The 13,297-nt window shown below is 42.0% G+C and overlaps 1 protein-coding gene across 6 annotated transcripts in view; it reads right to left on the bottom strand.

The window, feature by feature from the left end:
• The window catches only part of LNX1 (ligand of numb-protein X 1), a 228,778-nt gene that overhangs the window by 139,201 nt on the left and 76,280 nt on the right, over positions 1-13,297 (bottom strand). For 3 of the 6 annotated variants that reach the window (XM_057546620.1, XM_057546622.1, XM_057546621.1), the window contains exon 2: positions 944-1,436. The exons of 2 other annotated variants lie outside the window; for them this stretch is intronic. In XM_057546620.1, coding sequence (XP_057402603.1) covers positions 944-1,335 — 392 coding nt within the window. In that variant the 5' untranslated portion in view covers positions 1,336-1,436. Of the gene's footprint in view, positions 1-943; positions 1,453-13,297 lie in introns of all 6 variants that reach the window. One more of the 6 variants, XM_057546623.1, reaches the window with a different exon arrangement.

Raw genomic sequence — 13,297 nt, 5'->3', positions numbered from 1 at the left:
AGCAGGGGTGGTGGTGGTGGTGGGATGAATTGGGAGATTGGGATTGACATGTATACCCTGGTGTGTATAAAATGGATGACTTATAAGAACCTGCTGTATAAAAAAATAAATAAAAGAAAATTCAAAAAAAAAAAAAAAGAGTAGCCCCTGCTCAGCACAACTACAGAAAGCCCGCACACAGCAGTGAAGACCCAGCACAGCCAAAAATAAATAAATAAATAAATAAATAAATAATATAAATAAATTTAATAACAACAAAAAAGATAAGCAATGCCCTCCAGGAAATCTTTTTGGGGACCAGGAGCCTCAGAGAAAGCTGCTCATCAGATTTTCCAGTATCTTTCACATTTCAAATGGACACAGATGAACTAAGCCAGTCACAAAAGTACAAGCATTGAATGATGCTTCTTATATGAGGTTCCTAGAGCAGTGAAATTCATGGAGACAGAAACTATTGTAGAATGGTGATTGCTAGCGGCTGGAGAGGAGGGAATGGGAGTTTTTGTGTGTGTGTGTGTGTGTGTTTGTTTTTTTTTTAATGGGTATGAAGTTTTAGTTCTAGAAGATGAAAAAAGTTCTGGAGATGGATGGATGGTAGTGGTGGATGCACAACTATATGAATGTACTTAATGCCACTGAACTGTATACTGAAAATGGTAAATTTTATGTGACGTATATTTTAACAAAAAATCCCAGTCCTATAAACACACACATGCAACTCACACCCCACAACTCTACCACATACTGTTTCCTCACCCTGAACCACAGCCATTAATACCTAAGACCTTTCTTATTTTGAATGACTCCTTCCATTGGTTGGAAAGCAGAAGCCAGAGAAACAGGCATCTCGGGAAGCAGCGGGGCCCTGGAACACCCCACCCTTCCAGCGGCCGCCCTGAGGGCGGGGCTTCACTGGACTGGCCGAGGAGAAGCCCCTCCCTACCTCATTTGAAAGTGATGGTCAAGGTCACAGCGCTGCAGCACCTGCGCGCAGTGCTCTGTGAACGGGCAGGTCACCAGCAGCTTGTTGAGGAGCTTGTTGACCAGGATGCTTGATTTCTTGCAGTGCTGCAGGATCACAGGCTTGCGATCCACAGGGCAGAAGTCCTTCTCCACCAGGAAGTTGGTGAGGCAGAGTGTGCAGTAGGTGTGTCCGCAGGGAGTGTCCAGAGGGTCCAGCAGAGCTTGCAGGCAGATGTGGCAAATGAGGTCATCGTCCACTTCTTCCGTGTAGGTGTAGAAGTGGTTTTCCTCAGGGGCGTGGGCTTGGCCGCACACCACACACAGCGGGGCAGGGCTGGCATCTGGGTCCTCAGCAGGGTCCAGCTGGTTCATGGTTGACTGGGTGGGGACAGGGCAGTGTGACAGGAAACCGACCCAGATAAACGATGTATCCTCCAGAGAGAATCAAGATCTTCTAGGAGCCATCCACAAACCTAAAAGAAAACAAGACTGCTCATTTTGGTTAGGGATGCGAGGCGGTGCTGCCAGTGGACAGAACCGGGCCATGACTCAGAGGGCCAGGGCTGAGTGCCCACTCAGGTGACTGACATGACCTGGGGCCAGCAGCCTTGCCTCCTCATGCCTCAGTTTAACCACCTATCCCAGCAGGAATAATATTTCCCTTTAACGTCCTCATGTTGGTGTAGTGAAAATTATTGGGGTAAGATCTGGGAAATGCCCAGAAATACACCCTCTGAAATGTAATTTGTTAATAAAATAGCCCAGTGATTTATAAAATTCTGTGTCAGAGCAGGACAAGAAGAAAAACAGTTAACGCTCTGATGGCTTTCTCGTATCTGACTTCCCTACCGTTCTCCAAAACTCAGAAAATATAGGACCTCAGGGTCTTCAGCTAAATCATCTGAGAAGAAATGAGAGCTCTTGGGGCAGTTGTATTTTTACGATGACGAAAGCATTGTTTTCTTCTGTATGCGTTTCATTTACTCAGTCATGTAGTGGTAAAGTGGGTTCTGGAGTCACACCGCCTGGGCCAGTCCCACCACCACTGTGCGCCAATGATTTAAGCCTCTGTTTCCATGTCTGTAAAGTGGGGATAATAACAGCCTACCTCAGAGGGTTGTTGTGAGGATTAAATGAGATAGGAGGCATAAAGCTCTTAGAATTATGCCTGGAATATAGTAAGTGCCCAATAAATATTAACTATTCTTACATGTATTTGTTACTGAAGTCCTTCTGTCTCCAGTCTAGCTCAATTGGCCTGGAAACTGAAAGCTAGAGTTCCTCTAAGGGGTCTTTTTGCTTTGTTCTCATAGTTCTCTTTCATTCAATTATATATATTTTTTCAAACTAGCAGAATACTATCACACTATGTATTTTCCTTTAGTATCAGAGTTTAAAATGGAGTTTTCAACATGCCTGATTAACATCTAGGAAGTCTCCTGATCAGTCAATAAACCTATTTTTTGGCCTTCGGTCATTTTTATTAATGGACTGCAGTAATGTGAGATGAGTAACAATGATAATCATAAACATCTCTGTTTTCAAAAAACATTTTTTGAGCACCAACCTTGAGCTAGGTAATGAGTTGGCTATGGGGGAGACTTTCAAGAGAGCTTTAAAGGACATGCCTGCCCTCATGGAGTCCCCAGTCCAGGGGAGGTGGACATGAACACAGTAATGAGAAGCCCAGGTAAGCAGTGCACACAGAGGTCAGCGCTAGGGGACTCTGGGTCAACGCTCATGACAACAAAGAATCCTGCAATACCCCAGCCCCCAACTCAACTTTCTTCTTTTCTGAAAGTAAATGAAATAACTTGAAGCTTTCCACAGGAACATAAGGACACGTGAATAACCTAACAGGAAACTAGCCACGTTTGGAAACAGCACAGCAGTCATAAACTGCCTTGCAGTTTTTTCTTTTCCAAATCAAGTCCGAGGTTGTTTGTACAAGCATAGCCTTATCTCAAAAAGAAAATACATTGACTTCAAACTTTCACTGAGTCAGCTTCGTGTTTACATTTCTGTACTGCAGTAATATGGCTTGAAGAACGCTCTGGTCAAGAGGTGGAAGTAAAGTACCCTGAATGTGAAACATTTAGAAATCATAGCATTTTATTTAGCATTAAAAGAGCCCACAGGCAGCTAAGGTAGAGGGTGCAGGAGGGGGTGAAGTTGTTTCTAGTCAAATTTCATGGAAACCTACACAGCTTCTCTTTGTCCTCAAGGCTGATAGAAGGTACTGGAACCACACAGGAAATGCTTTAAGTGGCATGAAAAACAGTTGAAAAATAAACATGAAAATGGAAATGGGCCACCCAAAGGTTATCATCTGCTATAGGAAAAGAAGTTCACATATTTTGAACTAAAGCTCTAGATCTTTAGACCTGCAAGAGTTGGGTCAAATACTCCCACGTGTTCTTTCTTGTTGTGCGCTACGGGAGACTGATAGGAATGCAGGTGATAGCTCTGGTTGGACCAGTGGAAAAACAACGTCACATTTCTAGGCCATTCCCTTGTTGGTGAAAAGGTGGAGTTGGACCAGATTTTTGGTTTTCACTCTGCTCTGGAAGGTGTGTCAGTTGCCTCAGGGTCTTCCAGGGAAGGGAAGGGGGGATGGTGGGCTGTGTCCACTTTTCCACTCCACCCAGACCCAGCTCCACTTTTATTTCACACGTTAGAGTCCTCATAATATTTGGTTCAAAGGACTGTGGCTTAAGTAAAAAAAAAAAAAAAGCAAACCATCAGACTAGATACTGTGAAATCCCTTTCAGAAATAGAGTTCTATGTATCTGTGCTAATAAAGTGGAGGTGTTTTATTTTGGGGTGGTTGGCTTTTGGGAAAATCTTTTTTTTTTCTTTCTTTATAACAGCTTTTTGAGTATGCCAGGCACCATGTGCCAGGCACTATGCCGGGGCCTTATATATATTATGTTATTTAATCCTTACAAATCCCCAGGGATTTTGTTTTGTTTTTAATTTAACAGATGAGGAAACTGAGGTGCAGTAGGTAAGTAACTTGTGAGTTGCACTGACTCCTTACTGCTCTTCACCATTTTGCCACTTTTCTCCCAGCATCTTTTTTGATTATGACCAGTCAGAATCCCAAAATGTAACTAACTAAATAAAAGAGCCCCAGGAAATTAGAAAGTTAAAAATCTCTTTAGGCCACATTGCAGATGGGTTTTCCCAAGATCTCTGAATAAAAAGATTCTTTGACTTTCCTGAGTGTTAAAATGCCTGACACAGCATGAGTGAATTGCGGCAAGCAAAAACGGCAGGTTTTAGCTCCAACGCTAATTTGTTTTTGTTTTCTTTCTTTTTTCTCTGAGACCAATTTGAATTCCCTGGCAATTGTCCCTATGAGAAAATCAGATTCTTCACATAATATTAATGTAAACACTGCTGTATATATTTTTCAACTTCGCTTTGGACTAAATAAAGCCTATACGAATAGACACAGATTAAAAGAGAACTGGCTGACAAAACAGTTTGGGCTCTAAAGAAAGAACTAGGTAGACTTTAAAAAATATATGATTCCTATCATTTACCTGACGTTTCTTATTTCCAGTTTACATCTTATAAGCATGTATGATGTATCATGTTTTTAGACATATATGTGCCTTGCTGATGAATTGAGAAGAAATTATCAAAAATGATTAAGGCTTAAAAGGTAAACTATTTTCTCCCCTAAAAGTGAGTGAGAGGGCCTATCCACCCACATCAGTCAATGTGTCAGCTGTCAGCACTCTGATCCTGGCTGGGGTAAGGCAAGAGAGCTGCAGGGTGGCTTTTTTGCAGTTTGGAGTGAGAAAGAGCAGGAAGTAGATTGCCTCCTTGGGTGTGTGGTTTGGGATGGAACTCTTATTCTGCCTTGATACAATGCTCTTGTGACTTAGGAACCATTTTTCCTCCTTCTCCTCTTATGTGGGGTGGAAGAGACACCCGAGGGGACTTTTATAGAGATGTGTAGTCCACCAATGTCACGCCAGGAAGTGCCAGGAAAAATAACAAGATCTCCATTTCTGTTTGTCCTTAATCCCTGCTTCCTTTCCCTCTGGTTTATCTTGCCTGAAATCTGTCCAGAACTTTTTCTACCTAACTTTCAAATTCTAAACGTCTGTGGCTTGTCAACAAAGATACATTTCATAGCAAACGTGAATCAGCACCATCCTCAGCCAAGAGGGTCGTTAGAGGTCATAGGTACACTGTCGCCTGCACTGGAAAATTCAATAGACCGAAGACTTAATATCCTTAAGAACAGGCTTTAGGAGGGAGATTAAGAGGTATAAACTTCCAGCTACAAAATGAAGGAGTCAGGGGGTGAAATAATACAGTCAATAATAATGTGTAGTATCTTCATATGGTGACGTATCATAACTAGATTATCGTGGTGATCATCTTGTAATGTCTAGAAATATCAAGTCACTATGCAGTGTACCAGGAACTAACATGGTGCTGTAGGTCAATCATACTTCAACAAACAAACAAACAAACTCAGAGAAAAAGAGATCAGATTTGTGGTTACCAGAGTGGGGGGAAGGGGGGATGGGTCAAGGTGGTCAAAAGATACAAATTTCCAGTTATAGGATAAATAAGCACTAGGGATGTAATGTACAACATGATTAATAAAGTCAACACTGCCATACGTTATATATTAGAGAGAAAATCCTAAGAATTCTCATCACAAGGAAAACAATTTTTTCCTTTATTTTATATCTATATGAGATGATGGATGCTCAGTAAACTTACTGTGGTGATCATTTCATGATGTATGTATGTCAAATTATAATGCTGTATACTTTATACAGTACTGTATGTCAATTATATCTCAATAAAACTGGATGATAAAAAAGCACACACACAAAAGAACAGCCTTTGGGATATAGCCCATTTGGAAGTAGAAAAAATTTTGTATGAGATAACCTACCAGAACAATGGGGTCCCTGGTGGCTATTGCCCCACTAAGTTTCCTTTAAATGCACACTGGCTTTATAGAAAATGGTTATCCGATGTAGTCAGAATAATCCATATACTCCACTTTGGAAAGGTGCTGGATAAACATGTCATCTGGCATGCTGCACTGACAATTTCACATTTTCCTTCTACTGAAAGGTCAAGACATGACTCTAAAGCATCTCTTGAATAGTTGCATGAGTCCCATGCGCTATTCAAACAATAGTAATGGGACCTCATAATATTAAAAAGAATGTATCCTTGTAGTCAAATGGCAGTGTGTCCTGCATTGGTACTTTACCCTTGACAAACATGAATCACGGTAGCCAGAAACTTTTTGGGTTGAAAGGGAGCCTTGAGAGATGGTCCTTAGATGAAATAGGCCTTAATTACTTTATAAAATAGATCATTCTGCCTCTGGATAGCTCTAATCTCCTAGGGAGGGGAAGTCCATATATTGACCAAAAATTTGCCTCCCTGGAACTCACCCACCCCCTCATGGGTGCCATTTAGAATATGTCTAATTCCTTAAATCCCTCAATTATATGAAGACAGCCCCCAAGTCCTCCCCCTAAGGTTCAGTAGCCTTAGGTGCATCTGACATTCCTTCAGGTTTCCTTCAGACTCCAAGAGGCTGACCACACTCTTCTGCAAGCTCCCAACTTAACAGTGTCCTTCCTACAATATATGGATAGCATCCAGGACAGAATGAAGCGGGAATAACCAACTGCTCCCACAGCCAAAGACTGCATCTGCTTTCTTGGTGGCAATACACGCCTTGGCTGTTACTGCAGTCCTGCCGCGGCTGAGCACAGGACACTGCCCTGAGGCCTGAAGGAATCTATTAGCAAATCTTGGCCACAGAGGGAAAAAAAAAAATTAAGGGTAATAAAGTAGAGAAGCAGATACTTTTAAAAGCAAAAACAAGGGCTAGGAACAGTTTAGAAAATGCAAAGATATTTAGTGGCATTAGTTAGATTTATATAAACAGAATAAAGTCCTTAATGGCTAAACAGTTTCAGTATTAGAATTCTCAGCGTATAATCTGATCTGAAGAACGGATGGTATTTGGGGAATTTGGGGCTCTCCCATTTGTTTGTAAGCATTCCTTTATTTTGACAACTCTTGTTGTTCTAAAATATCCTGACATACGTAACACAAAAGAAATGGAAATCATTTAAACAAATGGTAAATCAGAGATAATTTTTCCTATCCAGAGGCTAAACATTGATGAGCTTTCACTGAAATTCACTAATAAATGAAAAAATTAAAATAGTGGCAGGCCAAGGGCCGCTGACAGAGGGGTGGGCGACGGGATAAACTAGAAATCCTGAAGCTCCAGATGCTCTTTGAGAAGGAAAGTGTGTGAGGAGGCTTATTAGTCAGGCACCTTGGACCATTAGCGTTCTCCCCTTATCTGTCAGAAAGCCTTGCTTCTGGAAAATTCCTACTTGGCCTATGACAAACAGTGTCAGAAAAAACCCACTGAAGACATTCCTAAATAACAGATACTTTTATCCTATCCGCACTATGTGGTGCGTGTTGCAGCCTAAGGCAAAAGGAAATGTGAGTACTGATATACATGTTTTTATGGTTAATTTTTAACCAGATCATTAAGACAGTTGAAAAAATGTGGGAAACATGAAAAATATGTATATTAAATGTACAGCATTATTATTTTATTTTTTTTAAAGCTGTAGCATTCTTTAAATTTATTTATTTATTTATTTATTTTTGGCTGTGTTGGGTCTTCGTTTCTGTGCGAGGGCTTTCTCTAGTTGCGGCAAGTGGGGGCCACTCTGCATCGCGGTGCGCGGGCCTCTCACTATCGCGGCCTCTCTTGTTGCAGAGCACAGGCTCCAGACGCGCAGGCTCAGTAGTTGTGGCTCACGGGCCTAGTTGCTCCGTGGCATGTGGGCTTCCCAGACCGGGGCTCGAACCCATGTCCCCTGCATTAGCAGGCAGATTCTCAACCACTGCGCCACCAGGGAAGCCCTACAACATTATTTTAAGTTTAAATATTTTACTTATACTAAAACCAAAAAATTTCCCCCATAGTTTCATTTTCCTGGCTTTAAAGGAAGCAAACCCATCAATACTATTTTCAAAATCTACCTCTTTGCCTGTCTGATTTTCAGTTGAGGAAATTGCCATGTTTGACAATTTCTTTTGACGAAGTGATAATCTTAAATAACCTTTAGATAACTTGAGCTACCAATCCTGGTCTTTATTTAAATTTTGATCACCATGGATTTTTTTTTGCATTAATTTTGGTTTTTAAAAATAATACATTAGGGGCTTCCCTGGTGGCACAGTGGTTGGGAGTCTGCCTGCCAATGCAGGGGACACGGGTTCGAGCCCTGGTCTGGGAAGATCCCACATGCCGCGGAGCAACTAGGCCCGTGAGCCACAACTACTTAGCCTGCGCGTCTGGAGCCTGTGCTCCGCAACAAGAGAGGCCGCGATAGTGAGAGGCCCGCGCACCGCGATGAAGAGTGGCCCCCCGCTCGCCACAACTAGAGAAAGCCCTCGCACAGAAACGAAGACCCAACACAGCCAAAAATAAAAATTAATTAATTAATTAATTAAAAAAATACATTAAAATATTACTTACAGTGATTACTAAGTTTTTTTTGGTGCCCCCTTAAAATTTGCACCCTAAGGTGAGTGCCCCATTTGCCTCACCTACTCATGGCCCTGTCACTGTTATTTTTAGAGACTCAGGTAGAGAGAGTAGGGTGTTGAGGCTGTGGTTAGGACCCAGATCTGCTTCCAACACCTCCTGTGGGCCTCAATCTTTTCCTTGCACCCGCCCTGGTTCCCAGCCAGGTGCAACGGCAAAAGTGGAGAATTACAACCTCGTCACAGGTGTGCCACTAAATTTTAACCAAGGTCTAAATTGACTGCTCTGATTGTTATACTTGATAGAGGCACCAGGTGAGCCGTTTGCTGAAGGGCTCATGAGGCAAGAGGAAGAACCGGCTTCAAATGAGAGGAAGAAAGTGGAACCTACAGCCAGGTCCCCAAAATGATCACAGAACTATTGGATCCCGAAAGAGCTTTGTTCTGTGAGTGTATAAGAGAGCCCAGTCAAGTGACAGAAACCGCTCTCTAGAGCAAGGACACGCTGTGGATTGTGGCCATACAAGCAGCATGAGACTCTGCCCTACTGTACTCAGTGTGCTTCGTAATTTTTGCTGACTTATTTAATGTTCAAAATCTTTGAATCCCTTCAACCAACCTTAATGTTTTACAGTGTGTCTCAAACACGTAAAGACTAAGAATCCCTTAGTCTTTCCCATCAAGAAACTAAGCTTGTGGGGTTGGGGGGAGGGATAAACTAGGAGGTTGGGATTAACATATACACACTACTATATATAAAATAGATAACCAACAAGGAACTACTGTATAGCCCAGGGAACTATATTTAATATTTTCTAATAACCTATAAGGGAAGAGAATCTGAAGAAGAATATATAGATTACTGAATCGCTGTGCTGTACACCTGAAACTAACACGATATTGTAAATCAACTATACTTCAATTAAAAAAATCTTTTAAAATCCAAGATGAATTAGCCATTAAAACAAAACTGAGCTTAAGGTTTTCCTGTTGTTGATGATACTTTAAAATTTGGATGAAGCTCCGCAGGGCAGAAAGGCTGCAGAGTTGGTTTCAAACTGGTCACTAAGGCCACACCTCAGTGCAGACACCACAGTTACAGTCAGGAACACCATCTGGAACCACGAAGACCAGAAATACACCCACAGGGCTTCCCTGGTGGCGCAGTGGTTGAGAATCTGCCTGCTGATGCAGGGGACACGGGTTCGAGCCCTGGTCTGGGAAGATCCCACATGCCGCGGAGCAACTGGGCCCGTGAGCCACAACTACTGAGCCTGCGCGTCTGGAGCCTGTGCTCCGCAACAAGAGAGGCCGCGATAGTGAGAGGCCCACGCACCACGATGAAGAGTGGCCCCCGCTTGCCACAACTAGAGGAAGCCCTCGCACAGAAACGAAGACCCAACAAAGCCAAAAATAAATAAATAAATAAATAAAATTAAAAAAAAAAAAAAAAAAGAAATACACCCACAGAGCAATAGGGTGGACTAGTGCCAATAAATTCTTCACACCAGCAGCCTCTTTTCTCTTTCTAAAATGATTATCTAGCAGGCATGTTCGTCTAACCACTGCTATAGCTCTGGCTTCAACTCCTAAATTAGATTATTGCGGGAAAATAATTGCCAAAGTTAGGGCAAACTCTATGTTCCTCTATTAAACAAAGTAAATTTACAGTTAAATTATAGATAAATTATGTGAGACTTGGAAGTATCAAAGTGCCATCAATTATTTTATAAATACCAACTGTGAACTAAGGTGTATAAGAGGATGAAGAAATGCTCTGTGGGCTATTCCTTAGCTTATAGACACATACGTAATAGGGAGAAATTAGTGCTTTAGTGACCTGAATAAAAATAGTCACACATGGGATAAAAACTGTCTTTGAACCAAGAGCCTAGGTTGGAAGTGGAGGCTGGGAAGGCAGGGGCGCCACTTGCATTGCAGAGGACAGACAGAGGGAACAGAGGGAGGGCAGGTGCGTATGGGCTGCTGCAAAGGTCAAGGTTAGCTCTGCTGCTACTTAATATCTAAATCAATGGTCTCCGAGAGAGTAAGCAATTCATTAATGCAGTCTGTGAATGACACTAGTCTGCACAGTGTTGCCAACACTAGAAAAGACAGAAAAAATATATATAAATGGTCTTTAAAGAAGTTGAAATGTGGTCAGGAAATGAAAGAACTGAACTAAAAGGAGACAATGTAATATATCTGGAGTCAATAACTGAGAACATAAATGTTCAGAAAGTGGGAAGAACAAGGGAAGTGTTAAGTGAGAAGAGTCCCGGGTGGCAAGCCAAATAGATGCAAGTTTTAGAAGTTAGTGATGGACTTTCACAAGCCCGAGGAGCTGTGCCTCTCTTGACAGATTTTACTGTCTTTCCCCTGGGGTGTCACGGCACACCTTTAACACTTGGGTTTGTTTGTAAGAACTGTGGCCCAGAAGAGATATCCTTCCGGTTCCTGGTCTACCAACACGGTGAAATGGAGCAGACCCCCTGCCAATAACAAAAATGAAAGTAGAGTGTTTTGCATTGACCAAGGGCTCTGTTCATGCAGCTAGTTGCCATAGGGTCCTGGGCAGTGCTGATGTCAGAGGAGAAGCATGGTAAAGAAGCAGGCTGGCCTTCTTCCACTCAAGGCTGAAAAACATACTCAGGAAACGCTTATGGTTCTTTTTTAACAGACAACCAAGTTTTAAGGAAGGAAGGACAAGGTGGAGGAAGGTATTTGAATTCTCAACATTTTTCTACTGTGTCAATTCTACAGGTGTTCATGTATCATCTATTACCTGCCTGACATTTGTCTGCATTTCTGTGGGAGTTCCCATAGCAATTCGATTTCATCCTCAATGAGTTTAAGTCTATTATGAAAATGGAGCTTACATATAGAAAAAAAAAAATAAGCTAAAACACTGCAAGAGAATCCACAATGAGTATGGTCCTCCAAAACAGGAGCCAGGGACACAAGCGTGGAGGGAAAGGAGTAAGAGAGCAGTGTAGTCTAGCCCAGAACAGTCAAGGAAAGTTCATGGAACAGATGGTCCTCAGGGAGGATCCTGAAAGATAAATGGGATTTGGGCAAGTGGTAAGAAATCCAGGTGGGAGGAAGAACCTGAGCAAATTCCTCAATCAAGGAAGAGGAAGAGGAATCCACCCGCTGGTGTCTTGATGTTCCCACATGATGATCTATATTTGAGATTTTAAAATTATTTAGAAGTCACAGGATTTTGAGTTGGGTAATGATCTTAGATTCTCACCAAGTGCAAGAATCCTCTTTACAACATCCCAGACAGATGACCTGTCAGCTTCTGTTTGAAACACCTCCAGTGATGGGGAGCTCATCAGTTTGCCAACAGCTGAATGAATGCTTCCCTCTTGTTAGTATGACCTTTGGCTCTTGTTCCGCCTTTCAGTGTAACATAGATCACATTCATTCCCTCACAACATGACAGCCCCCCAAATTAAAGACAGCATTGTGGTTTCTCTCTTGTCTTTTTGTCTCTGGTTCTTCCAGTTGTCTTCCTGGGTAGTCCAGGTAGTGGTAAAGGGTCCACCCAGGATGCCCTCTAGTTTGTTAAGGTCCCTTTGAAAACGTGGCTCTTGGAAGTGAAAACTTGTGCTTTGGGCTCAGGGTTCAGTGGAATAATCACTTCCTTAACCAGGATACTACTTGTCTATCAAAGCAACCTAAAATGACCTTTACTGATTTGCTTTTGTAGATAAATTACACTATTGACTAAAAAAATTCAGTAGGTCTTTAGAATATGAAACACTTAACTATTGTACTTTGAACATGGGAATAAATAATGGTAGTGGTGAAGGCTGCCAATTCTAACTCTCCTTGCTGGATTCTGCACAATATTTCAGCCTCTAAGTGGACAAGGAATTTCTCTATAAGTAGTGGGAGGGGCCTGTGTCCCCCCAAAAGATATACCCATATCCTAACCCCCAGAACTTGTGAATGTGACTTTATTAGAAAAAGTCTTTGATGATGTAAGTAAGTTAAAGATCTTGAAATGAGATCATCCTGGATTATCTGATTTATCTTAAATCCAATGACAAGTGTCTTTTTAGGAGACAGAAGAAAAGACACAGATACAGAGGAGAGGGTGATGTGAAGACAGAGATAGAGACCGGAGGGATGCAGCCACAAGCCTGGAACACCTGGAGGCACCAGAAGCTGGAAGAGGCAAAGAAGGATTCTTTCCTGGAGCTTCCAGAGGAAGCAAGGCTCTGCCAACACCTTGATTTCAAACTCCTGGCCTCCAGAACTGTGAGAAAATAAGTCTGTGCTGTTTTAAGATGCCAAGTTTAATTTGTTACAGCAGCAATATGAAGTGAATACAGGGTCTCTGTATTTCCAGGGGTATTCCCCAGGAATGGGGTACACATTCCCCAGGATCCTCTCCGACGCTTGTCTGCACAGTTTAGGGTTTAGGGACAATATGCTGAGTGGCAGCCACTTAGATAGCTACATACTTAGGGATAGCAGTTCTGCCCTGGTATAAAAACCTAATAATTTTCTTTTAATCCATTGCTAAGTTAGAACACAGAAGTCTTCAGAGATGACTGTTAAACCAAATTTGCTAGGGTCCCAAAGGGGAAAAAAGACTACAGGTAGAATAGCTGAGTTTGTATGTGTGCTGTGGAAGACATAATACAAGCATAATGATAATAATTAATGAGGAGTTTGAAAACACCGGATGACTCATGTATTAACATGAGTAGGCAGAAGCCTAAACACACAGCGTACTATTCAAACA

The sequence above is a fragment of the Balaenoptera acutorostrata genome, chromosome 5 (assembly GCF_949987535.1).
Source record: "Balaenoptera acutorostrata chromosome 5, mBalAcu1.1, whole genome shotgun sequence".
Taxonomy (NCBI): domain Eukaryota; kingdom Metazoa; phylum Chordata; class Mammalia; order Artiodactyla; family Balaenopteridae; genus Balaenoptera; species Balaenoptera acutorostrata.
Note: the sequence above shows the minus strand (reverse complement) of the source record. Positions and strands in the feature narration are given on the sequence as shown.